The 27,759-nt window shown below is 39.1% G+C and overlaps 2 protein-coding genes across 5 annotated transcripts in view; both read right to left on the reverse strand.

Annotated features, from left to right (window-relative positions):
- Window positions 1–27,759, reverse strand: part of LOC128317066 (NACHT, LRR and PYD domains-containing protein 12-like) — a 215,553-nt gene that overhangs the window by 119,522 nt on the left and 68,272 nt on the right. The gene's annotated exons all lie outside the window — the stretch shown is intronic.
- LOC128317690 (NACHT, LRR and PYD domains-containing protein 3-like) overlaps window positions 12,565–27,759 on the reverse strand; it is a 28,577-nt gene continuing 13,382 nt past the window's right edge. Inside the window, 8 exon segments of the mRNA XM_053231360.1 lie at window positions 12,565–13,930; window positions 14,815–14,988; window positions 15,891–16,064; window positions 16,563–16,736; window positions 22,454–22,471; window positions 22,473–22,625; window positions 24,528–24,701; window positions 26,463–26,636. Of these exon segments, the coding sequence (XP_053087335.1) occupies window positions 13,921–13,930; window positions 14,815–14,988; window positions 15,891–16,064; window positions 16,563–16,736; window positions 22,454–22,471; window positions 22,473–22,625; window positions 24,528–24,701; window positions 26,463–26,636 (1,051 nt within the window). The 3' untranslated portion in view covers window positions 12,565–13,920.

Genomic DNA, 27,759 nt, shown 5'->3' on the forward strand with positions numbered 1-27,759 from the left:
TACAAAACATACACACGGTACATGAACAAGACCAACAACAACCAGGTAAAAGCAGGAACACAAAAACACAATGTGAGCTGGACAAACACAAGACAAAGAGTACTACCAGAAATACAGCTTAAACACCATAAACGAGACTCAGGTGTGCGTGATCTTGTGAGGTGCAGGGGCTGATGGGCAGGCCCGGATTGGCTAATCGGGAGCACCGGGAGGATTCCCGGTGGGCCGGTCTGTTTTTTGACCAAGAGGGCCAGTGTTGTCATGCCACTGGGTAGAAATACGGATGTTGTTCTAAACTGCCTGCATGCACAGCAGCCCCACTCTTTTTTTTTTTTTATTATTTTACCGCAGCCCCACTTTTTTTTTTTTTTTATTATTTTACCGCAGCCCCAGTCTTTTTATTTATTATTGTCTCGCAGCGCCACTCGCAGACTAGTGCAGCCTGCAGGTTAATGAGGACGTAATTATCTTTCGACTCCCCCGACAGCGGCACCATGCTCAAAAAAAAAAAAAAAAAAAAAAAAGACACACAGCCATCATTAGAAAGTTATACTGTGGGGAAAAAAATTCTTGCAGATAACAGTGCAATGCTTGATTTTTTTTTTCTTTATTCATGTTTAAGGATTGGATATCTGTGTACAATTTTGCACAGAATATATACTCAGTATTCATGTTCTCATATTTGTGAAAATATTTGAAGTTGTAAAGCAGCTGTTTCCTGACTTATGCAAAGGAAAAAGAGATGATAGTGTCATTAGAAAGTGCAATACATTTTATTTTAATTTAATTTTAAATTTTTATTTTTTATATTTGTATTTATTTGATATTTCAAGGTTTGGATATTTATGAACACTAATTCTTACAGAAAATAGATTCGGATACTGTTAAACAGTACATTGTGTTATTGTAAAGAATACTGTTATTAACTGTTCTAATAAATCTTCGCTGTGAAGCAACACGTTGGCTACTGTATTAGCACTGAACTGGAAATGATGATATTTTTGAAAAATACACTGAATTACAAGGCTGTAGATAACAGTGCACTATTGTAGACGTATATACTGAAGTTTTAATTACATTATTTTAATATAGTCAGTCATAAACTAAAGTGGGCCGGTCTAAGTCATGAAACTCCAGAGCTAAAAATGAGTCCCACTCCGGCCCTGCTGATGGGTAACGTAGTCCTGACAAAATAAACACACAGTAAAGTAATGTAAACCACAGCAACTCAATAAAATTAAAGCTTAAGCATCCACAACTCCGTAATTTGAGTTTAACACCCTTGGCTTAGCTGTGTATAGCCAAAAAATATTAACTAACTAATTAATTGATTAATTAATTACATTTACATGTCTACAGGATAGTAGGCTGTGTTTGACGATGGCTGTGTGGAACTGAAAAGTTGTGATCTCGCGATAACAGTGCAGAAAAAAATAAATTATTCATGCCTTGTATAGACTTCTGTAGAAGCTAGAGCTTAAAACACATTATGTCTGTTCCACACTAATAAAGTTAAATTCCCCAAACACTCTGAATGTTTAATTAATGAGAAAAGGAAGAGAGAAACTCGAATAAATAACACACACCTAATAAACAGCAGCTTTACAGGGTAGATGATTTCAGTTCCACTGAAGTGAAGTTTTACTGCTGTTTCTACATGAGGTCAGTAAAATATAACGACATTTATGTTAAAGAAATAACTCGCTTTTAGTCAGCAGTCCATGTTGTGTGACATTAATATCACCGTTTCTGCCTGGTGTTGAAGTTTATTTACTTTTCCAACAGCAACAAAATGGAGTCGCGGCTGAGACACAAACACTTCTACTTCATTATGAAGATTCATTATGAGTGATTCACGAGTGATTTAGCAAACGAATCGACTCTTTGAGCTGGCCCTTTTAGAACTTAGAAATGACTAGATAGATTTCATTAGCATCCAGTCAAGTTCATCAATGTAGAAAGCAACTATTAAGAATGATGACAGTCCACCATATGCAGTGATCTTCTCATTCTACACAATGTAGTTAGTGTTTATGTGCATTTGAAGATGGATAAACCACCAGACTGCAGTGAAGAGCTTGAGGATGAACATCCCCTGGCCCTGTACCTTAAGGAGAAGGAATCTGCAATCAGTAACTGGCTATACTCGTTTTATTTCTTTTTCTAATATTTCGTTAGCCTAGCATGTGTAAATTTGAAAATGTTGGGTAAAAAATAAAAATTCAGATAATAAAACATACACATTAAAACAATTCAGGAAGTGAAAAATTCAAGTAAAGCAATTCAGTGAAAACATCCGGGATACTCAGAAACAGCAAACAAGTCAGACTCTAATCAAACTCACTCCTGACCAATCACAACACACCTGGGAGCTCATAGAGGGAGGCTTCATTTCTTAGTTATTTATTAATGATTTATTAATGATTTACACCTTGTAGTAATCTCTCTCTCTCTCTCTCTCTCATGCCTCGTGATCACTTCACCCGCTATTACACTTTTCTACCACTAGTTGTTTTTTAAATCCAGATTAAAACATTTCAAGCTGTGAAAAATTCGGGTTAAAATAATTCAACTGTTTAAAATTTCAGGTTACAAAAGCTTTTGAACGTTTCATTATTGAGAAAAGAAAAGAGCTGGTGTATATATCTGTAGTAGCTCCACAGCTGATAAACAACAGCTTCTCACTGCCTTCAGTCCGCCATGACGCACTTTTCTTACTGCTTTTACACTTCACTACATTCTAGACTTTTAGACTTCAATACATTATAAAAGCGTTTTAAATATTAAAGAAACCACTCACTTAGTCAGAAGTCCATGTTGTGTGACATTAATATCACCGTTTCTGCCTGGTGTTGAAGTTTATTTACTTTTCCTGCAGCAACAAAATGGAGTCGCGGCTGAAACACTTCCACTTCATTATGAAGATTCATTATGAGTGATTCACGAGTGATTCGCAAACGAATCGACTCTTTGAGCTGGCCCTTTTAGATGAACTTAGAAATGACTAGGTAGCAGTGCTGGACTGGTAATCTGGCATACCGGGCATTTTCCCTGTGGGTCGACGCACTATCGGGCCGGTACAATGTTATTTTTTATTTTTATTTTTTTCCCCCAAGGACTGGCCCATCACAATGCGCCATAGACGGAGCGATAAGGGTTCTGATAAGGTGGTGCTGAAAAGCTCAGGGGAAAGAAGCTCAAAAGTTTGGAGGCGGAGGCCGCGAGATGTGCGAAGATTACCGGCATGTTGTCTAGGGGCTGCTGCAGCAGTAGCCTCTTCCTCGTCTGCAGGTCAGAAACTTTCACAGCAGCGTTATCAGCAACAGACTCGCTCTGCTGTGAGTGATGCGGGTCAAAGGGACAAGCAGGAGGAGGAGAGGAGAGTAGCTGACTCGGTGAGGAGCTTGATAACAGGGACTCGCAAGTAGGGGAAACAGAGGCATCTAACCATGAGTGTAGAATACAGAAACACTTTTTAATAAAACACAAATTCCTCCCCCACGCTTTTTTTGGCAAAGTCAAGTGTGTTCATGGAGGTTTCCATGGGCCAATGCGTTCTCTCACTGAAAGTTTAAAACCAATTCATAGCTCCAGGAAACCCCTTGACAATAGCAGCTCTGGCTGTAGCAGAATAAACAGCAGAAACGTCGTGAGTGGCTGGTGAAACGTGGAAACAAACAAATGATTGGGACAATATAGGGATTGTGTGTTTTTAAACCATGTGGTTATTGTCATAGCAATAAAGTATTTGAATAATGCATATCATGTATTTCCTGTGATTCCTCAGTCAAATGAATCTCACCTTTGTCTGTGTGACCCCCAACCTCCACCATCTCTCCTAAAGGCTGTCCTCATTTGTATGAAGAGAAGATTTAGAGCTTAACTGGAGTGATATGCACACGCCATTTTTGCAAATACTTAAGTTTCAATAATAAAGATACCAGTACTGTAATCAAGTCATCTTTGTTTATATAGTGCTTTTTACAATACAAATTGTTTCAAAGCAGCTTTACAGTGATAATCACTGTGTTTGATAATTGATTATTTATTAACTTATTCTCTGCCTTCCTCTCTTATTCTTCTATTACTGAGATTACTGGCAACATTTTAAATTCTAGTATATGTTGTACACAGTTGCATACTTATATTTTATTAAATAAATTAAAATTAATTCAATAAATACTTTGACTTTAAGCTTCTTTTCTTTGGGAATATTTATATATATATGGAAGTGAAAAACATGCCAGGGCCGATTTTTTGTCCCAGTCCAGCCCTGCTACGTAAATATCATTAGCATCCAGTCAAGTTCATCAATGTAGAAAACAACTATTAAGAATGATGACAGTCCACCATATGCAGTGATCTTCTCATTCTACACAATGTAGTTAGTGCTTATGTGCATCTCTCTCTCTCTCTCTCTCTCTCTCGTGCCTCGTGATCACTTCACACGCTATTACACGTTTCTACCACGTTTTTTTTTTTTAAATCCAGATTAAAACATTTCAAGCTGTCAAAAATTCGGGTTAAAATAATTCAACTGTTTAAAATTTCAGGTTACAAAAGCTTTTGAACGTTTCATTATTGAGAAAAGAAAAGAGCTGGTGTATATATCTGTAGTAGCTCCACAGCTGATAAACAACAGCTTCTCACTGCCTTCAGTCCGCCATGACGCACTTTTCTTACTGCTTTTACACTTCACTACATTCTAGACTTTTAGACTTCAATACATTATAAAACCCTTTTAAATATTAAAGAAACCACTCACTTAGTCAGAAGTCCATGTTGTGTAACATTAATATCACCGTTTCTGCCTGGTGTTGAAGTTTATTTACTTTTCCCGCCGCTCCTCAAAATGGAGTCGCGGCTGAGACACAAACACTTTCACTTTCGAAAAACTGACTCACTTCCGGTGATGTGTCGTTCAGGAAATGAATCGACTCTTTGATTCGGCTCCTTTAGATGAACTTCAAATAGAAAAAGCAAACAGTGAAATTGAAATAAATGAATTTTTTACTGTTAAATATTTTTTGTTGTCTGAAGTTACACTACAAGTCCAGTTTAATTACCAAGAAACAGAATAACAGTGACGTCATTAATAACAATAATAATAATAATCTCACAGGAAAGCTGTTTGTGAAAAAGACAAAAGAAAGCAGCTGAGAAAGATTTCACATTTTATACTGAATTATTACATTATTTTTTTGCACACATACAGTGTGACCTACCTGTATATGACAGGTGTATGGGATATAATGCGTATAGAGTGTGGTATAGTGTTTTTTTCTCTAAGCATAAAAACTCTAGAGAATTTAGACAGGTGACAATGACACACACCTGAAAGCAAGAAAAGCTACACACATACAGGTGTTTCTTAATAGATCTCTTCTAAATACTGTCCATTTATTTAAATAAATGCTGCACACACACACACACACACACACACACACAATATTTTACAGCTTAATAGTGTTGAAGAAATAAATTCTTGCTCCACTTTGCTTTAAAAGAGACATTTTATTTCTGCATGCAGCTGGACAGATCACATGTTCGAACCATATACTGTACAAACAAGGATGGATTACCGAATGGGCTTACCGGGCACAGGCACAGGGGCCCAAGGAGTCAGGGGGCCCCAAAGCCAGAGCCTCCACCTAAGGTCACTTTTGTTAACAACCCAGAGACAAAAGGCCAAAAGTCTTCCTGAAAAACTGAATAAAAATGAGATTTGAAGATGTCACAATAAAGAATCTATCATCCATCCATCCATCTATCCATTCTCTGTAACGCTTATCCTACACAGTGTCGCAGGGAGCCCGGAGCCTATGCCAGGGGACTTGGGGCACAAGGTGGGGGAAACCCTAGACAGGGTGCTAATCCATCGCAGGGAACAATCACACACACACACACACACACACACACACACACACACTCATTCGCTTACTACAGACAAAGAAACTATCATTACACCTTCAAAGTGAGTGTTTATCACTTCAGTTTTCTGGAGGACTTTGGGGGCTGAATTCTCTGTTATTGATGTCATTCAGTATGGACCCTGCAACTCTGTGAGGAGAAATCCCAAAAAAGAAAGTACAAAAAAATGACACAGATAGAAGCTGGACCCCGCTTCCAAAACAATAAATAAAAATAAATATGCCAGTTACATAAAGGTGTGGCTCATCAAGACTGCATGTTTTTTCCACCCAACAGAGCCTCCTAACTCCACATGGCCCTCCAGACCAGTATACACCTAGCTAGTAAACTGGTAGAACACTTTATGTCTATTAACAACTGCTAAACATCCCATTTACATTTATTACATAATGTAGTATGCTGCAAGGGTATCAATCGAAAACTATCAACAATTAATGACTCCCATGAAGAGTGTGTGTTGATGAAGCCATGTCTGTTGAGAAAAGAAGCAGCTCTTGAATGTGTGGAATAATTTTGCTCGAACATACAGATTTATATTGCGCGAGATTCAATAACGCGCTCGGATTTTTGGCACAGATCTGCAGCCGTAAACAAGTGCATTAATATAAACCTGTGATTTGCAGCTGCGCTGTTGTCAGAGCTGCTGCTCTAGAAAATTAATCAACACTTTCTGACCAATCACAGTCCAGAAATGAATAAGCTCTGTAGTATACAGTATATGTAACTCAGTGTGTGTGTGTGTGTGTGTGTGTGTGTGTGTGTGTTTCAGGATGATGATATCGAGTCCACACAGCTGCCCTAGTGAAAAAAAAAATTAAAGACTAATTGTCAGTATATTTAAGTGTGTTAATGATTAGTTAACTTGAAGTGTGCTATTTTGGAACAACTAATTTTGTGCTAAGTATATTTTACTTGTAATTAAATTGTAGTAAAGCATAACTTTAAGTGTATTTAGTGTACTTCTATGTGCTAAATTGGAACAACTTCAAGTATACTTAGTACACTTTAAGTATCTGCCTGTGTAAGATAATTACATGCTTCATTAGTGATATTAAAGTGTACTTTTTTGTATTACAAGTACATTACAAATTAATTAAGAGTGTCTTCAAAACACACAAGCAATATACCATAAATATATTATTTTTGAGTAAAAATATGCTAATTTTTTTCCCCGATGCTGAATGCACTTATTATCAGGGTCATTACAATAAATAACTCACACGACTAGCTAGCTAGCTAACAGGCTAAGCTAACTGGAGAATGAGATGATGGCTAATTCGCGGCCTCACTGTCAAAAACAAGAAGTGTGAATAGCAACTTTACAAAATGCACAAATCCCCTCAGACAAGAGCACAAACAGTTAAACATCAACTACCAAGTCTGTAAACTGCAACGCTGCCTTTATAAATAGCTAGCTCTATGAAGTTAGCAATACCAAGCCAACTAAGTTCCCCGAACAATATTAAGTCTATCGGATTAGCTAGTAGGCTAACTGTTAGCACTCTGTAAGCTTCAGCCACAGCACTGATAGCGAGCTAAGCAAAATAGCATCGGCTAATGCTAATTTAATTGCTCATTTCGCCCAAAATTCATCTGAAACATTTCAAAAACACATTCGATAAAAGGTTACTGTAGATCATTGTGATAAATTATCTGTTTAATTATACATTGTGTATTTTCATGTGATGCACTAAAGGTGTTGGGCTCTTTAAGAAGCAGGCTCTCTCTCACCGGGTCTAGGTAGCAAAAACACACATGCGCTGTATGTTATATAGAGAAGTTTCCTATGTTCGTGACATGTTATTACTTTAAAATAAATATCACGTTTTGCATGTGAATGTTGTGGTGTTGATTCCTGGGACATACAACATGGTGTCAGAATACGGCACGGACTTTTCGCCTGCGAGTGCACCGTTTTAGTAGGAAACAGAGACGGCTCGTGCAAGTTTAGTTTTGTTTTTTTTCTTCTCGTAAACTGCATAGCAAGTGACTATGGCGGATTGTTTTCGGAGACCCGACCCTCTCTCTTTCGAAGGGAATGTTGCCGATAACTGGCGAATCTTCGAGCAGGAGTATGACATTTTCATAGCGGCAGCGCACCACGACAAGCCTGCAAAGACAAGAGCTTACATCCTCCTCAATCTCGCAGGACCGGATGCTGTAGAACGGGAGCGTTCGTTTGTCTACGCGGCGGAGGCGCGAGCACCGGGTGAGAATGGCGCTGTTTTATCTCCCGCTGAATCGAGAGAGGATCCCGAATGCTTGAAAAGAAAGTTTCGTGAAATTTGCAACCCGCAACATAACAAAACCGTGGAGAGACACAAGTTTCACTCCAGAAACCAAAAACAAGGTGAGACTATCGAGTCATTCATCAGCGATCTCAGAATTAAAGCTAAAGCATGCTATTTCGGAGAATTGATGGATGAGCTAGTCTGTGATAGGATAATATGTGGAATCAACAGTGAAAGTCTAAGGAAAGCACTGCTAAGAGACAACGACTTAACTCTGGCAAAAGCTATTTCAATATGTCGCATACATGAAATGACTGAGGAAAGTAATAAAACATTGGCGATGCCGCAGATGCCCACTAACGTGCATGCAGTACATCTGGTATCCAGCAAAAGACAAAAGCCTGAAACAAAACAGCATGATCCACCCACCATAACTAACTGCAAAAACTGTGGAAACAATCACATGGCAAAGAAAGATAAATGCCCAGCTTTTGGACAGATGTGCCACAACTGCAAGAAAATCAATCATTTCAAAAAATGTTGTAGATCACGCTCTCAAATTGGTCCAAAGAAAACAAACTACAAAAAGATGGTACTTGAAACGGACAAGACCCCCGTATACGATGATACTTTCTATGTTGATGGCATTGAATTTGATGGGTGTGTCGACACTGTCAACTCTTTTACGGCCGAGCAGGAAGAGGGATTCGTCACTCTGCACATAAACAAAACTCCAATTGAGGTGAAAGTCGACACTGGGGCAAAGTGTAATGTTATGTCGCAAACAACTTTCAAGCGAATTGCCAAAAATGAACAACCAGTACAGCAAAATTGTACACCAAACCTTGTGGCTTATGATGGGGGCAGAATTGCAACAAAAGGTTTAGTTACACTGCTGTGTAGTTTAAAGGGACAAAGTCATTCACTTCCATTTTTCCTGGTGGATCAAGATGTCCAACCACTACTTGGATTTCGTGCATGTTTAGACATGGGGATTGTCACAATGAGTCCACATGTTCATCTAGTCAGTATGGAGAGCAGTACTGAACAAATCCTCAAGGAATACAAAGACTTGTTCACTGACGAACTGGGAGAACTCCCAATCACATACTCAATGACAGTAGACCCAAGCGTGCAGCCAGTAGTTCGCCCTGCACATCGCATTCCAATGGCAATGCAGGACTGTGTTAAAGCAGAGCTGGACCGCATGCAGAGCCTGGGTGTCATAACGCCAGTCTCCGAGCCAACAGACTGGGTTTCATCCATGGTTGTGACACACAAAAAGGACAGACGAGAAATCAGACTGTGTATAAATCCTAAAGATCTCAACACTGCCTTAAAGAGACCCCATCACCCAATGCGCAGTGTAGAGGAAGTAGCATCCCAGATGTCAGGAGCAACTGTATTTTCTGTGCTCGATGCAAAGAACTCTTTCTGGCAGATACATCTAGACCGGAAATCTTCCATGATGACTACATTCAGCACTCCATTTGGACGCTATAGGTTTCTTCGTATGCCTTTCGGCATAAACTCTGCCAGCGAAGTGTTCCAGCGCACAATGGAGCAGCTGTTCTCTGGATTCCCTTGTGCAATCATTGTTGATGACATCATCATCGGAGGCCGTGATGCTGCAGAACATGACAACAATTTGAAAAAGGTGCTTAACCGAGCACGTGAAGTCAAGCTTAAATTAAACCCGGCCAAATGCAAATTTCGTCTGAACCAAGTTAGCTATGTAGGCCATATTTTCACTAGTGAAGGCTTAAAGGCAGATCCTTCAAAAACTAAACCGATCTCCGAGATGCCAGCTCCCAAGAATGCTCTAGCATTACAGCGCTTCCTTGGAATGGCAAATTACCTAGGGAAATTTATCCCAAACTTTAGTGATGTTGCTGCACCGCTGAGGAAGCTAACCCACAAAGAAACTGCATGGTGTTGGTACCAGCAGCACCAACACGCATGTTTTGTCATACTATGATGTAAAAAAGCCAGTCACATTAACCTGTGATGCTTCATGTTTTGGACTCGGTGCTGCTTGTATGCAGGATGGCAGACCAGTTGCGTACGCATCTCGCACACTCACAGACACAGAGACGAGATACGCACAGATTGAAAAGGAGCTGCTTGCTGTTGTGTTTGCCTGTACCAAATTCAGGGATTACGTGTATGGGAAGCCAACAATCGTTGAAACAGACCACCAGCCCCTGGTGACGATTCTAAAAAAACCCATCCACACAGCCCCTGCACGATTACAGAGAATGATGCTCAGGTTACAATGCTATGACATCACTCTAGTGTACAAGAAGGGTAAGCATATGTATTTAGCGGACACCCTGTCTCGAGCTCCAAACACAGAAGTCCCTCCAGACATTGAAAATGACACTTTTGAGGTCATGTCCATCAATTACATCTCCACTGCTCGACTGGAGGAACTCAGAAAGCTAACAGCAGAGGATGAGGCGCTACAGGCTCTCAGAACTGTAATTCAACAAAGTTGGCCGAGTAAGGAACATAGTTTGTGCCCAGCAGTGCGTCCATACTTTCCTTACAGAGATGAACTAGCCGTGGAAGACGGAATAGTGATGAAAGGCCACAAGACAGTCATTCCTGGCTCATTACAGAGAGAATACATTGGTATAGTCCACAGAGGTCACCCTGGTTTGGAAGCTACCAAGCACAGAGCAAGAGGTATTATTTTCTGGCCAACGATGACAGCTGATATCACAGCGGAACTTCTAACATGCTCAGTCTGTAACAGCACAAAGACACACCAACAGAAAGAACCACTAAAACCATACCCGGTTCCAGACTTGCCTTGGTCTACTGTGGCAACAGATATGTTCGAATGGCACGGAAAAAACTACCTAGTGCTTGTGGACTCATATTCAGGTTGGTATGAAATAGACCTCCTCCGTGATATGACATCCGCAGCTGTGATCAGGAAATTAAAAAGACATTTCTCTGTGCATGGCACACCGCACATGCTCATTTCTGATAATGCCAGACAGTACATCAGTAAACAATTCAGAGATTTCGCTAAACAGTGGGACTTTATCCATGTTACCAGTAGTCCAGAGTTCCCACAGTCAAACGGCCTGGCTGAGAGAGCAGTCCGCAGTGCCAAACAGCTGATGGAGAAATCTCACAGAGATGGGACTGACGTATTTCTTAATCTCCTAAATCTGAGAAACATTCCCCGTGACCCGACATTAGGTTCACCTGCACAACGCCTCTTGTCACGACAAACAAGGTCAACCATTCCCATCAACTCTAAGCTGTTAAAGTCAGCTTCCAGAGATCCCCAACAAATCACTGCACAGCTTCTCCATAAGAGGATGACCCAAAAGCGATATTATGACGCCTCAAGTTGTCCACTGCAACCACTGGCAGAGGGACAAGTTGTCCGAATGCAAACCCCGAAAGGATACGACCACCTTGGTACAGTGAAGGAGGTGAACAAGGAACCTCGGTCCTACACAATCCAATGCAATGGGAGGACATACAGGAGGAACCGACGCCACATCCTTCGTGTTGCAGAGTCCCCTCCGTCATGGCACGCCCATGAGGACTTTGACTCCCAAAATACCACTGCACATACACGAGACTGTGCTCCCCCTGCACCACATTCACCACAAACACACCACCCACACCCTGAATCCACACCTACTGACCCAACACAGCACATAGTACAGTCCTCCAACGAGGTCAGCAGTGCACCCTACAGAACACGTTCAGGTCGTATTTGCAAGCCTAATCCTAAATATGAACAGTGAGTTTTACTAGTCCTGGATCTAGGGTCACTGTGCTTATTATTTAGAATAGATTCTTGTGTTTATTTTGGCCATTGTTATGTTGCCAATGTCATTTGATTGGTCATATGTTTTTCCTTAATGCATACAGAGATCATCTGTAGATTTGTGTTCGCAGTAGTTCCATTTTTTACTGTGATGGTAACATTGTTATAATAGTAGTATCCATGTGCTTAGTCATTGACTGATTTAATTTCATGCAATGTGTTATACCAAAGTTGTTTATTGTAAAATGTCTGTATTTCTTTCGTTAGAAGGTTTCTGCTAAAGAAAGGGGATGTAGATCATTGTGATAAATTATCTGTTTAATTATACATTGTGTATTTTCATGTGATGCACTAAAGGTGTTGGACTCTTTAAGAAGCAGGCTCTCTCTCACCGGGTCTAGGTAGCGAAAACACACATGCGCTGTATGTTATATAGAGAAGTTTCCTATGTTCGTGACATGTTATTACTTTAAAATAAATATCACGTTTTGCATGTGAATGTTGTGGTGTTGATTCCTGGGACATACAACAGTTACTTTCCTGTAGAACACATTTTCTTGTGTTCATATGGTGTGCTGTTGGTATAAAATTAGTCATGGATTGATGTTTATACATTGGACCTCTCTGTGACATTGTATAAATTTATTAAAATACTTAAATCACAATTACAAGAGTAGCCTTTTGTGCAGTGCATACACTTTATTTAAAAATGTTTTAAATGGGCTTTCAACGCATTTATCATATGTTTTATTACTTTCTGAAAGCAGTAATGAAGTGAATTGCAAGCTTGAAGAAGTCCACTTAAAAATTACTCCAAAATTGAACTTAAAGTATACTACACCTTCAGGTTATTTAATAATGTACTTTGAAAGTATACTTTCAATGCATTGTTACAATGGTCATTTTCAGCACACAGTTAAAAATAATACTAAAATATATTTACATAAAGTGCAAATAAATACACTTTTAAAAAAATAAACAAAACTTTCAATTCAAGTATATTTTTGTAAAATATATTTTTAGAAAATATACTAAATTACAATTATTTTAAAGTGTGTTAAAAGTTGGTAAAAATAGGTAAAAGCATGGTGGTAATACACTTTTTATATATTTAAAGTTAGTACAATTTTTTGTTAGTATATTTGCAATGTACTATTGAAACAGGAAATATATTACAAATACAATAATTTATACTTTTTTTCACTAGGGTGGACTTTATTATTATTATTTTTTAAATAAAAAAAAGCTTTTGTTATTGCTTTTGCAAAAACTGTTGTGTGTGTGTGTGTGTGTGTGTTTCTCTCCCAATCTCTTACAACTGAAATACCAAGAAATAACGAAATTATATCACCCAAATAAGCTCATATATCTTTTGTTAGACAAATTTATTTTTAATAACTGTTACAGAAATTAATTTTATTGCTACAAAATTAATGATAAATACATAAACTACTTTTATACAACAAAAATAATTACACTGTGTTTATATATTTATTTCTTCAAAATGTATTTGATACAATTGTGCAAAATATTACAAGTAGTGTATACTTAAGTACTAGAGATGGCACTGATCCCATATCGGGTATGATCAGCTGATACCATCAAAAAACAGGGATCAGATATCAGAGAAAATAAAGAACATAGGTCTGATCCTGTAACAAAAGATCTCAATTATATTAAACACCGGCCAAAGGACAAAGTGATAAACGTGACTTGTAGCGAGTCTCCTAGGAGCTTCCTCACATAAACTCCTCAGATGCCAAGTCCTGTGAGAATCCCACCAATGTCTTGAAACTACTCCTGTCCATTTCAGCTCCATCTTCCACTGACTGGGTTCAGTTCCAATTCGTGTGGTTTTTCACCTGCTCTTCCAAATTATTCCCTCAGGTTTTCTCTGGGATTGAGGAAATTTTGTCCAGGGATCACAGGTCATTCTACACTCAGTGTATAATTGTGTGTAGTCTAATCAAATCTAAAAGACAAATATCTGAATTAATAACCAAAAACTAGACTGTGGTACTTCATGATCAACAGCATGTAATCATCACTGCTGCAAGGAAAACATTATTATCTCCTGTTTATAATTTGTCGTCCAACATTTCTTCATTCTTATATAATATCTTTGTTAGAACGTTTAGCTAGAACAAATGAGAACTTTCACAAGATCTAACAGGAAAGTGAGCAGATATTTACCATCACATCACTGCTCTTATACAATCATAGACTGCTTTTTTTAAATAATGATCACTGCTGTGTGTTTGATCTCTCGGTCTACATGTGTATTTAAGTGCAGACTTTAAGAAAAAGCTGAGGAGAATTTTACAGGAATGACAGAAGACAGTGTGTGGAGGTGGAGTGCTGGAAGGAGTGTCAGAGTGAGTAAAGTAGCTGCTTACAGTAAATAAAATATTTGTAGCAGTGTGGCATTAAAGATGATTATTTTAATTTGCATTTATGAGAGTTGAGAAGAAAGTCTGCTGCTTATCAGAAACAGGGAAAAGCCGAGATCATCTTATTCAGACAAAAGCAGCAGTATGAATTCAGAGACAGCAGGGTGTCACAAGGAGACGAGGTGTTCATTTACAGTCACTCTCATACACTCAGTTGTGACATTTTGTAGACTCTGTCTGACTCCCTGTGTTCTGCTTTCATATGAATTTTAAATCAACACCAAACAGCATTAAACCTAACTGTTAGAAAAAGTCTGATTACATAGAAAATAGTGAAATTTTACACCAGTAATCTTATATTTACTGGAACTAAAAAGAAATGTACAAACTAATGCTAATGTACAAAATAATGCTAATCAGTCTTTTAATTCATTTCAGACTTTACCTAAAAATGATCATTCCTCACCTCAGTGTCTGTAGTTTGTAATATTCATCATTCTTCAGAGCAGAGAGACACTTCACTCCTGAGTCTCCTATTTTATTCCCATACAGATCCAGGTCTCTCAGGTGTGAGGGGTTTGTTCTCAGAGCTGAAGCCAGAGCAGCACAGCCTTCATCTGAGACACCACAATAACGCAACCTGCAGAGACACAATGACAAATGCAGTGACAAAAGTGAACATCAAGACATACTTTGTCTGTGTTGAAATGAGAGCTGTGTGTGTGTGTGTGTGTGTGAGTGAGAGAGAGAGAGAGAGAGAGAGAGAGACAGACTGTGAATGTTTAAATGGTTTATTCAGTACTGACAAGAACAAGTCTGTTTTATTTATGGAGAATGTGTTTGTCTATTATTATACACACACATTATATTGACTTGGAAGAACATTAGACCATGTTCTGTCATTTACAAAGTGATTACAGTAGTGACCATGCACTGTGATCTCCTCTCATACACACACCTATTGATCCTGTTCTCTACTTTAACTCTGTGTTACTATATGAATGTATTTGAGGCAGTGAGTTTAACTCAAAGACATTCTGTATTTATGATGTGTAATAATACAAGACCATTTTAGGACCTTAGTGAAAGGACTATTAAGAAAAACCGCACGGGGCTAATACTGCTTGTCCATTCGGCTGCATCTTTAATGTAGATCTGGCAATGCTGTTCATAGCAGCTAGACACAGACATACTGGAAGTATACTCACTAATTGTACAAAATTTAAACTTGGCAGATCACAGAGAATGCACTTGCTTTGTGTCTAAGGTGCATTTTTTGTGATTAGTTACAATGTTTTAGTAAATTTTACAGTAATTTAAGACACACTGCAGTTGCGTCAAGTCACATTTTGTGCTGCAGCTTCTCACATACGTACATCTGACCCAAAGACTCTGGGACAAATCATCAGTGTGCAGTGAAAAGAAACAATCTTCCTCCTCAGGACATTGATGATGAACCTAAAACCTCTGCTCAACTCTCACTATTAGAGAATGTGTCTTACTGAGGAGCAGGTCATGTGACTCTCAGAGAGATGATCTTACCTCAGTGTCTCCAGTTTACAGTGAGGATTCTCCAGTACAGCAGAGACACACTTCACTCCTGAGTCTCCTAGATTGTTCCCAGACAGATCCAGTTCTCTCAGGTGTGAGGGGTTTGATCTCAGAGCTGAAGTCAGAGCAGCACAGCCTTCATCTGAGACACCAGAATCGCACAACCTGCAGAGACACAATAGCACACTCTTCACTCTATTAGTTCATAGTGAGTATAGCCTTATATACATAGCCATCTGTGTAAATGTGAAAAGTGTCAGGGCAAACACTGGAGCATTAACTGCATAAAGTACAAAGTGAATATCAAATACTCACTAATTGTACAAAATTTCAAGAATGTCACTGCTGCATTTAAACTGTGCAGCTCACACAAAATGCATTTAGTTTGTGTCTAAGGTGCATTTTTTGTGATTAGTTACAATGTTTTAGTATATTTCACAGTAATTTTAGACACACTGCAGTCGTTTCAAGTCACATTTTGCGCTGGAGCTTCTCACATACGTACATCTGACCCAAAGACTCTGTGGCGAATCATCAATGTGTAGACAAAAGAAACTTCCTCCTCAGGACATTGATGATGTACCTAAAACCTCCGCTTTAGTCCAGTCTCACTATTGTCTTACTGAGGAGCAGGTCACGTGACTCTCAGAGAGATGATCTTACCTCAGTGTCTCCAGTTTATAGTGAAGATTCTCCTGTACATCAGAGAGACACTTCACTCCTGAGTCTCCCAGATTATTCCCAGACAGATCCAGTACTCTCAGGTGTGAGGGGTTTGATGTCAGCGCTGAAGTCAGAAAAGCACAGCCTTCATCTGAGACACCACAATAACGCAACCTGCAGAGACACACAATGAAATACACTTCACTCTATCAGTTTATGAACATCAAGACATACTTTATGTATCTTGAAATGAGTGGTGTGTGTGTTTGTAGAAGAATGTATGTTTAGTGTGAGAGAGAGATAGATAGACAGAGTCTCCTCTGAAACTATTGGAACGGCAAGACTAATTCATTTGTTTGTGCTCTACACCAAAGACATTTGGGTTTTAGATCAAAAGATGGATATGAGACAAGAGTTTAGGATTTTAGTTTTTATTTGCTGGTATGTACATCCAGATGTGTTAAACAAACTTAAAACATAGAACCTTCTGTATCAGACCACCCAACTTTTAGACAAGCAAAGGTATAGGAACAGATAAGTCTTGAAGTAAATTAAAGTAAATAACACTTAATATTTGGTTGCCTCTCCCTTGCTTGGGTAGCAGCACTACTCAAATGTAGTATAAAAACTATTAGAACCACTCACATCAAGACCTAGGCTCTAGCAGGCAGCAAGTTTAACCCACAATGACAATCCTATTATTAAAGTAACCAAATGTACAAATTTTATTGCACAGTTACTCTTAAGCACTTGAAAAGTGCAATTTAGTAGAGTCAAATAAAAATGCAATTTACAATTTAATAACAGTCAATAAAACAAAATAAAATTGGGCACCCTCAAAAAAGAAAGAAATAGAAAAGAGTGCGTCCTACTACCCGGGTAGACAATATAATCAAATTTGCTTATCTGATCCTTTTGAGTTGAATCAGTTAAAGTTCAGCTGCTCCACGGAAGAACAGCCGACATCCACGGAAATGCCAGCAAGCTGAAGTAGCTTGAAATGTTCCTTCCTCTGAGTGCCACTGGGACAGGATTGCCATCTTCACCTCAACAACATTGTGGTGACCACAGAAGATGGAAAAATCCAATCTGCACATACACCAGTGTAATAAGTTTCAACCAGTAAATGTTCACACTATAGTAAGAAACCTCTTTCAAACATATTTACATCAATTAAGATGATTTTCATTCTGTTATACTATGAATAGTGTTCATAGAAAATATTTATTACACATTAAACACATAGCATGTTCTGTTACATGAAACTCGAATTTTACATACACAAATACTCAAACTCATTTTTTTATGAAGAAACTCACGAATAAAGCAATTTAAACGTGAAGTGTATGATATTCTGTTCGCTTAACTAAGCAGAAACCTTTAGTAAAAGAATTGAATGGTGCAATTCCATGACAATGTACCACGGTACTCACAATGCACATTTCAAGAAAAAAATTACGTACCGAGATATCACTGATCATCACTCTGATTGGTTTTAAGTGTAAATCGTGTAATGATTTTAACCATATATTATGAATTAAAACATGAATCATGAATTAAAACAGAAATAAATCTTAAAATTGCAACTCACCAGAGCTCGCAACAATAGTGGACAAAAGAAAGGAAAAGCTTGGCTGTTTAGGTGCACATCATCTAATAACTTTAGAATACAACATATATCAGATGGACTGCACAGAAAACACAATATTTTACAAAATAACTGATGAAAAATCAACCTTTTCACAAGAGAATTCCGAGAACAGCAACTTCCCCATAACACCTGCTTTTGTCCTAATGAAGCTGTATGCTTGTGCCCCCTACAGGCTGCAAGGAGAAGCACACCCAAATCTTAAATTAACCCTTTCCTGTTACCCTCTGAATCATGAGTCCCTTTAGGAGTTAAAGGTAACTTAAATGGGTAAGAATGAACTATTCCCATAATTGATTAATTGATCAAGGTTTGTAGTGAAACTTCCTAGGATAGCTTGAGCAAAAGAAATCAGTGGCTTCCCCAACTGAAAGTAATGGAAATGGCCTGGCGGGTGCCGTGACCTCTCAGATTTGCGTACTCAATTTTCACCATTATTGTCTGTAGCTACTTCATTGTGGTCACTTTGACACTCAGGAACACTAGAATTTCCAGCAGTTCCCTCTTCATCATTTGGCACATCACCTTCAACAGGACTGCCTCTTGGATGATAAGGGCTAGACCATACTTCCTTGATCCCAGCAACCGCAAAGAGCTCCTTGATGACACAAGATGACGCAACTTGGCACATCAGTTTGAGACTAGGAGAGTTAGAACTGACATCCTGGGGTGAGGTTTCAGATGCATTTAACAGCTGTACTACATAATGGATGGTAGGATCAGATTGTTGTTTCTCGATCAGCTCCTCAGTGCTGTAGGTTGGTACAGTTGCATGTCCATCCTGTATTTCTTGTTCAAAGACATCTGAGACAGCGTCAGCACTAAGAAAAAGACTCAGCTGTGGTCATTGAAGGTAAGTCGTCATGATCTATCAGATGTTGGCAGCATGCAGCCTTAACAACATTAGCAGCAAAACGTTTAGGAGATGATAAGTGATGTGAATTTCTTTACCCTTTCAGTTTCTTGAAGTGACTCAGGATCATCAAACAGTGAACCATGTGGGCACCTAGAGAGACCATCTGCATCCTGGTTGCACTTTCTAGCCCTGTACACGATGCTGAAGTTTGTAGAGAGCTGCTAGCCAACGGAAACTGGCCGTGTCAACCTTTGCCGACATAAGTATATACATTAATGGATTATCATCTGTGACGACAGTGAAGACGTTCCCATACAAATAATCCTGCAATTTATCTACAATGGCCCACTTTAGAGCTAAAAACTTTAATTTGTGTGCCAGGTATCTTGCTTCACTTTTTGATAATCCCCTATTCGCATAAGCGATGACCCTGGCTTGACCATCTTATAGAGCAAATATAGCGCAGCTCCAAGACCAGTGGTGCTGGCATCAGTGTGGAGTTCATAGGGTAACTTTGGTTTGGCAAAACCAAGGATTGGAGAGGAGGTAAGTTTCTCTATGATACAGTCAAAAGCTTTTTGACAAGCAGGGGACCATCAGTCGGCAAAAGGCTCTCTAGGATTTAAATATGTCACACTCTTCTCGGTGGACTTGTGCACCTTTCTGGATGGCGGATATCCAGCAGTGAGGTCATTTAAGGGTTTGACTACTTTGGAATAGTCTTTTACAAAACAGCAAATAGCCTGAGAATCCCAGGAAGGAACAAAGCCCCTTCAGATTTCGAGGTATGGGCCACATTTTGAGTGCACAAACTTTCTCAGGGTCCATTTCAACTCCGTCCTTGGACACAATATGGCCTCAATAGCATACTCGGGTCTGGAAAAATTTACACTTGTCAGGAGACAACTTGAGACCATTCTCACGTAAACGCTGGAGTACATGTAGAAGCTTAGCTTCCTGTTCATCCAAGGAATTTGGAACACTATGGAACTTCCTAGGATAGCTTGAGCAAAAGAAGTCAGTGGCTTCCCCAACTGAAAGTAATGGAAATGGCCATTATTGTCTGTAGCTACTTCATTGTGGTCACTTTGACACTCAAATTTGGAACACTATGAGATCATCTAAGTACACTAACACCTCCCTCAGGTTCATATTCTCCCTCCTCCCTCCCTCAGGTTCATATTTTTCATATTCCCATATACTTCTTAAATAACCTTTGGAAGATGCTAGGAGGATTCGTAATACCCTGCGGCATACATGGGAACTCCCAAAAACTAAGGGGTCATTCAAAGGCTTTCTTTGGTTTGTCACTCTCTGCCATCTTGATTTGATAGTATTCTGACTTCAAGTCCATTACAGAGAACCAGAAAGTGCTGAAAATGCTTCCTCGAGATTTGGAAGAGCATAAGCATCTTTGTCTGCAAATTGTTTGCAGTAATCGACACACAGTCGAACACTGCCATTCCTCTTCCTTACCACCACAATTGGGGATGAGAATGGGGATACAGACTCCCTAACTATACCTGCTTCAAGCAAATTTTGAAGATGTTTCTTTACAGCTTCAAGGTCGTGTGGGTGTATTGGTCTGGACTTTTGCTTGAATGGAGTGTCATCTTTCAACTTAATGTGATGTTTACTTTAGTGCCATGGCCAAAAACCAAATCATGATGGGCAAAAAAATCACTATAGTCAACGAGTTTCTCTGTGATCCGACTTTTAATGTCTCAGGAAGAAGTGAGTCACAAAAGTCAAACTTTAGTTTGGTACTGACTTGGCTTGGCTGTACAGAGGGAGTATTACTACATGGTCATTTTCATTTCGGCCAACCAGTAGTTTATAGGGAGGTTGTCTAGGTAGTGTAACAAGAAACAATCCACAAAAAGTCCTCCAAATAAGACTGAATTGGCAGGTTGCTCCAATAATGCCTGATCTTGACTAGGAATGGCATTCGCACTTAGACAACCTTCAAGAGGAACCTTCTGGCCTGCTGGTATGACCTTTTGAGTTTTGCCTTTTAGCATCATCGAGCCAATTCTTTCAGTCTCAATTTGTCTGTGTCTCACTTTAAGCACTTTAAGAATTTGGTCACAGACAAATGGCTTAGAGTATTTGGCAGATTTTGCATGGGCACTGTACTCACTGTAAACACATCAATCAGGTTTGTGACTATTAAAATGGGGACATCACTGTTTGAGCTACTATCAGGAGCAACTAAAGCTAAAGACGTAACTTCAGGTTCGCTCGGCACAAATTCTTTAGGAAAGACCATGCTAACTTTCACATAACCCAGATATGGGACCTGCTAGCCATTAGCACCCCTTACTTCGAGAAGATTTCCAATCAGTTGAATGGGATGCTTGGACAGGTTTTCATTGTACAATGATTCAGATATGGTGGTCACCTGTGAACCATCTTGGTTTTCCCAGAAATAGCAATTATGGCACTTTTCATGCACTAGCCTTATAACTGTTTGGGCTTTTTTTACTTTGTAAACAGATGCTAATTTTGCAGTTAACTCTGGGACATACCTGAGGTTTCTTTTCTGTTTGTCCCCCAACCGAAACAGAATTCAGTTTAAAGAGGGATTTTCAGACTCACTGTTAGCTTCTTCCCAAAGCTGCAACTTTTCTTTGAGCTCACTGCAGCAAGATGGAGGGATGTGCCCATCTTCACCACAGTGAAAACAGTACCATGGTGTGGGCTTCTTATTAGCTTTTCCTGCATATGGTTGTGCAGGCCTCTCCAACATCTGTTTAGCCCTAGTTTCCTTGGGCTTAGTTGCACTTAGTTGCATTCTCTTGGTTATGGCAGTTGAACCAGAAGCATTCTGAGAAGTTCTACACTATCTTCCCATATTTATCTTTTGATCTCAAACTCAAATGTCTTCAGTCTACAGCAAAAACAAACGAATTGGCCTTGCTGTTCCAATAGTTCAGAATGGACTGTAGGTAGGTAGGTAGGTAGGTAGATAGATAGATAGATAGATCACTATTAATCCCAGAGGAAAATTTACAGATTACAGCAGAAATCCAAAAAGTAGACTGTGCAAGCACGAGTATTCAGATAATGAACATATTCAGTATAATAATAATAATAATAATAATAATATTATACAGTAGTATTCGATATAGAGTGAACATAGCCTTACACAGTCTTCTGTGTAAAGGTGAAATGTGTTTTGCACTGCAGCTTCTCACATATGTACATCTGACCCACAGACTCTGTGACAAATCATCAGCGTGCAGTGAAAAGAAACAATCTTCCTCCTCAGGACATTGATGATGAACCTGAAACCTCTGCTTCACTCTCACTATTACAGAATATTTCTCACTATTATTGTGTCTTACTGAGGAGCAGGTCATGTGGCTCTCAGACAGATGATCTTACCCCAGTATCTCCAGTTTAGTGAGGATTCTCCAGTACTGCAGAGACACACTTCACTCCTGAGTCTCCTAATTTATTCCCAGACAGATCCAGTTCCCTCAGGTGTGAGGGGTTTGATCTCAGAGCTGAAGTCAGAGCAGCACAGCCTTCATGTAAGACACCACAATCACACAACCTGCAAAGACATAATGACACACTCTTCACTCAGTTCTCAATCATTTTATGAACATCAAGACATACTTTGTGTGTCTTAAAATGAGTGGTATGTGTGTGTATGTGTACAAGAATATATGATTAGTGTAAGAGATAGATAGATCATTTCATTAATCCCAGTAGAAAATTCACAGATTACAGTAGCAATCCAAAAAGTAGATAATGTAAGCAAGGGTATTCAGATAAACATGTTCAGTAAAAAAAAAATATATATATATATAACATACAGTAGTATTGGATATATAGAATGAGTATAGCCTTATATGCATAGTCTTCTGTGTAAATGTGAAAAATATCAGTGCAGATACTGGAGTATTAACAGTATAAAGTACAAAGTGAGTATACTCAACAGAGTGACAACACTTGTCCAGATATACAGTGCAATAATATTATGAGTAGCATCAGTGCAGTAAGCAGAATGCGACCAAGTGCAAAAATGTAACATACTCTATGTCCAGTAAGCTTATTCTTGGAATAGGCTGTAATGCACAATAGTGCCCCAGCACAGTGATGAACTGTTGTACAGGGTGATCATTCTTGGTAAGAACAACCTCCTGCCCCTTTCCTTGCTACAGCAGAGCTGAATCAGTCTATTACTGTAGGAGCTCTGCTGTTTGACCAGTGGGGCATAGACGAAATGTGAAACACTGTCCGGGATGGATAAAAGTTGCCTTAGTGTCCTCCTTTCTCAAAACTGTCCTGGGATGCAGCCTTCTTTATCATTTTGTTAAGCTTCCTTGCTTCTCCAGCTCTAATGCTGCTTCCCAGCATACTGCTGCAAAAAGAAGACAGCACTTGCAACAACAGGCTGGTAGAGTATCTCCAACATTTTCCAGACAGCATTAAATTACCAGAACTTCCTCAGATAATAGACTCGGCTCATCCCCTTCCTGCACAAAGCCTCCATGTTGAACTTCCACTCCAGCCTGTTGTCGGGTGGACATGAAAGTATTTGTAAGTGTCAACAAACTCTTGTCCCATGATGTTCATTGGTCTGGATGTGGTCCTTTTCCTCCTGAAGTCAACCGTGAGCTCCTCGGTCTTGGCCACATTGAGGAGTAGATGGTTCCTCCCACACCATGGGTTTAATACTGCTTGTCCATTTGGCTGCTTCTGTAATGCAGGTCTGAACTCTGTCCATAGCAGCTAGACACACACGTACTGAAAGAATACTCACTAACAACATTTTGACTGCTGCATTTAAACCCAGCAGCTCACACAGAATGCATTTAGTTTGTGTCCCAGGTGCATTTTGTGTGATTAGTTACCAGGGTTTTCCCTACCAGAGAAAGGCTTAGGTGCAGCACCTAAGTGTTTTTGAGGAGCACCTTAAGCTGAATGAATGTAAAAAGGCATTTAGGAGAATGAATGAAAAACAATGGTGAGATTTCTATGCACTGACATAAAAACAGAGAGGTGGCTTGATCTCAAACGGAAAGGTAAGTGGGCAACAGGAATGAGCTACCAATCAACAATCAGTGTTTGCATGAACGTTTGTGTGATCAGTGTGTGAAAGATGCTCATCACCAAGCTAATCAAACAGCGGACTGGATATTTCTCTGTACCGTCAACTCGGGATGGTAGTTACAACCATTGACTCGGATAAGCGAGTTGCAAGCCATTGATAAGGTAAGCGTCAACGAATAAATGAAGTATAATATTTTTTTGTTAGGGAGTAATTCTTGTGGATGTAAACAATAGCGATAGCAGGTAGAGGAAAGTTATAACTAATGTACCGTCCCCGGAACCCAGACAGTACCTAAGCCCTCTGATGATGAACCTAAACCTCTGCTTCACTCTCACTATTAGAGAATGTGTCTTACTAAAGGAGCAGGTCATGTGACTCTCAGAGAGATGATCTTACCTCAGTGTCCCCAGTATACAGTGAGGATTCTCCAGTCCAGCAGAGAGACACTTCACTCCTGAGTCTCCTACATTATTCCCATACAGATCCAGTTCTCTCAGGTGAGAGGGGTTTGATTTCAGAGCTGAAGCCAGAGCTGCACAACCTTCGCCTCTTACACCACAATAACACAACCTGCAGAGACATAATGACACACCCTTCATCAACACATTTCCATTTTGGTTTAAAACTTACTTTAAAGATGATGTGTGTGAGATAATCATTCAGAATGACATGAGGATTTAATATCATCTGTTCATTGTAATTAACAATGAGCCTCATTTATGAAGCTGGATATGAACAGGTTTGTGCGTAAATAGTTTGTATGAGTGTTTACACAAGAAATTTCGTATTCACAAAAATCCTGTTAATTCATATTCTACTCTTGCTCCTGACTGCGTGTACAATTATGCATAAGAATACGCTTTTATTTGTCACATCTACATTTTCTTTGCGTTGCCCAGCTTGTTAGGAAGTTGGGGTCAGAGTGCAGGATCAGCCATGATACAGCGCCCCTGGAGCACAGAGGGTTAAGGGCCTTGCTAAAGGGCGCAACCTTCTGATCAGTAACGCATAGATTTAACCATTGAGCCACCACTGCCCCAGACTAACTAATGTAAATTTTGACTTGATCAAATCATATAATTTGCATGGATTACTGCAATTTTATATCTGGGTGCACTCCCAGTGATGGTCCCAAGCCGGGATAACATTGGGGAGGGTTCCCTCAGGAAGGGCATCTGGCATAAAAACTGTGCCAAATCAAATATGTGGACCAATGATCCGCTGTGGCGACCCCTAAGAGAAGCAGCCGAAAGAACAACAACAACAACTGCAAGTTTATACCTGGAATATACTGCTGAGTTTAAATTGCTTATCTTTAACGTGTTTACAGCGTTTAGCAGAACCCTTTATCCAGAGTGACTTATAGAAGTGCTTTGGAGTTTCTGTCAAAAACACATCCTCATGCTGGTTCACTAGGTCAGGAACCAAGAGCACTATTGACAACATTTGTGAAACCCAGTGGTTTTATATTATTGGCATTTATAAAAAAAAATATAAAAAAGTGAGCCAATACAAACCCATGAATTAAAACACACAAAACTAATCATTCAAGTGAGTACAAAGAAAATCAGCCTTTCAGAGACTTTTGTAAATCCAGCAGAAAATTAGAGTTCGGTTTGGCTCACACAAACACTTACACACTGCTGTACTAAAAGATCGATAAATCACACCCAAAGTTATTAAAATAATACTTTGGGCATCGACAGGAGTGAAAACAACTGGAGTGGTTAGCGAACAACTGTGAAAGATGGCGGAAGGTCGTCAGTGGCCTCTGTTCCCCAGAGGGAAAAAAGGAAGTATTATTGAAAAAAGGAAGACTGATAAATTTACAGTGAAGTCCACTGGGCTGCTTCTGTAAAGCAGATCTGGCAACCCTTTTCATAGCAGCTTGATTTTTATTTAAAAATCAAATGCTTGATTTATTTTATTTTTGACCTTCTATGACATTAACTTCTCATTTTAATTTACAAATTCTATATTTGAGATCATTTCCACCAAATCCCTGCTGATTTTAAACCCTGCAGCTGCCACACAGTGGATGTAGTTTGTGTCCCAGGTGCACTTTGTGTGATTAGTTACAATGATTTAGTAAATTTTACAGTAATGTTAGACATATTGCAGTCACATCAAGTCACGTTTTGTGCTGCAGCTTCTCACATACGTACATCTGACCCAAAGACTCTGGGACAAATCATCAGTGTGCAGTGAAAAGAAATAATCTTCCTCCTCAGGACATTGATGATGAACCAAACACCTCTGCTTCACTCTCACTATTAGAGAATGTGTCTTACTGAGGAGCAGGTCATGTGACTCTCAGAGAGATGATCTTACCTCAGTATCTCCAGATTACAGTCAGGATTCTCCAGTCCAGCAGAGAGACACTTCACTCCTGAGTCTCCTAGTTTACTCCCAGACAGATACAGCTCTATCAGGTGTGAAGGGTTTGATCTCAGAGCTGAAGTCAGAGCAGCACAGCCTTCATCTGAGAGATCACAATTACACAACCTGCAGAGACACAATGAGACATTTCATCAACACATTTTCACTTTGGTTTAGAACTTACTTTAAAGATAATGTGTGTGGGATTTTATTATTCAGAATGACATGAGGATTTAATTTCATCTGTTTATTCTAATTAACAACGTGCCTCATTTATCAAGCTGGATATGAAAAGGTTTGTGCATAAATCGTTTGTATGAGCGTTTACACAAGAAATTTGGTATTCATGAAAATCCTTTTAAATTCATAGTCTGACTGTGTGTACAATTATGCATAAGAAGAAGCTGTTATTTGTCACATATACATTACAACACAGTCAAATTTTTTCCTTCATATTTCCCAACTTGTTAGGAAGCTGGGGTCAGATTACTTAATTTTATATCTGGAATATACTGTTGAGTTTAAATTGCTTATTTTCTACGTGTTTACAGCGATTAGCAGGACCCTTTATCCAGAGCGACTTATAGAAGTGCTTTGGAGTTTCTAGCAAAAACACATCCTCATGCTAGTTCACTTGGTCAGGAACCATGAGCACTACTGAGAAAATTTAAAAAAACAGTGGTTTTATATTATTCACATTTATTAAAGAATAGAAAAAAGAAAACCGATACAAACCCATAAATTTAAACAAATAAAACTAATCATTCAAGTGATTATGAAGAAAATCATCCTTTCAGAGACTTTTGTAAATCTGGCAGAAAATTTGAGTTCGGTTTGGCTCACACAAACATTTACACACAACTTTACTAAAAGATCGATAAATGATACCCAAAGTCATTAAAATAATATTTTGGGCATCAATAGGTCAAAAGGAGAGAAAACAACTGGAGAGGTTAGCGAACAAGTGACAGATGGTGGAAAGTTGTCTGTGCCCCAAAGGGAAAAAGTAAGTGAGTAAGTATGAGACTGATTAATTAGATTTACAGTAAGGTCCAGTGGGCTGCTTCTGTAAAGCAGATCTGGCAATTGTTTTATTTATTTAATTTTAGGCATTTAAAGTTGTATGACATTAATTTCTCATTTCAATTTACAAATTCCATATTTCTGCTATTAAACCCTGCAGCTCCCACACAGTGGATGTAGTTTGTGTCCCAGTTGCAGTTTGTGTGATTAGTTACAATGTTTTATT

The sequence above is a fragment of the Pangasianodon hypophthalmus genome, chromosome 29, assembly GCF_027358585.1.
Source record: "Pangasianodon hypophthalmus isolate fPanHyp1 chromosome 29, fPanHyp1.pri, whole genome shotgun sequence".
Lineage (NCBI taxonomy): Eukaryota > Metazoa > Chordata > Actinopteri > Siluriformes > Pangasiidae > Pangasianodon > Pangasianodon hypophthalmus.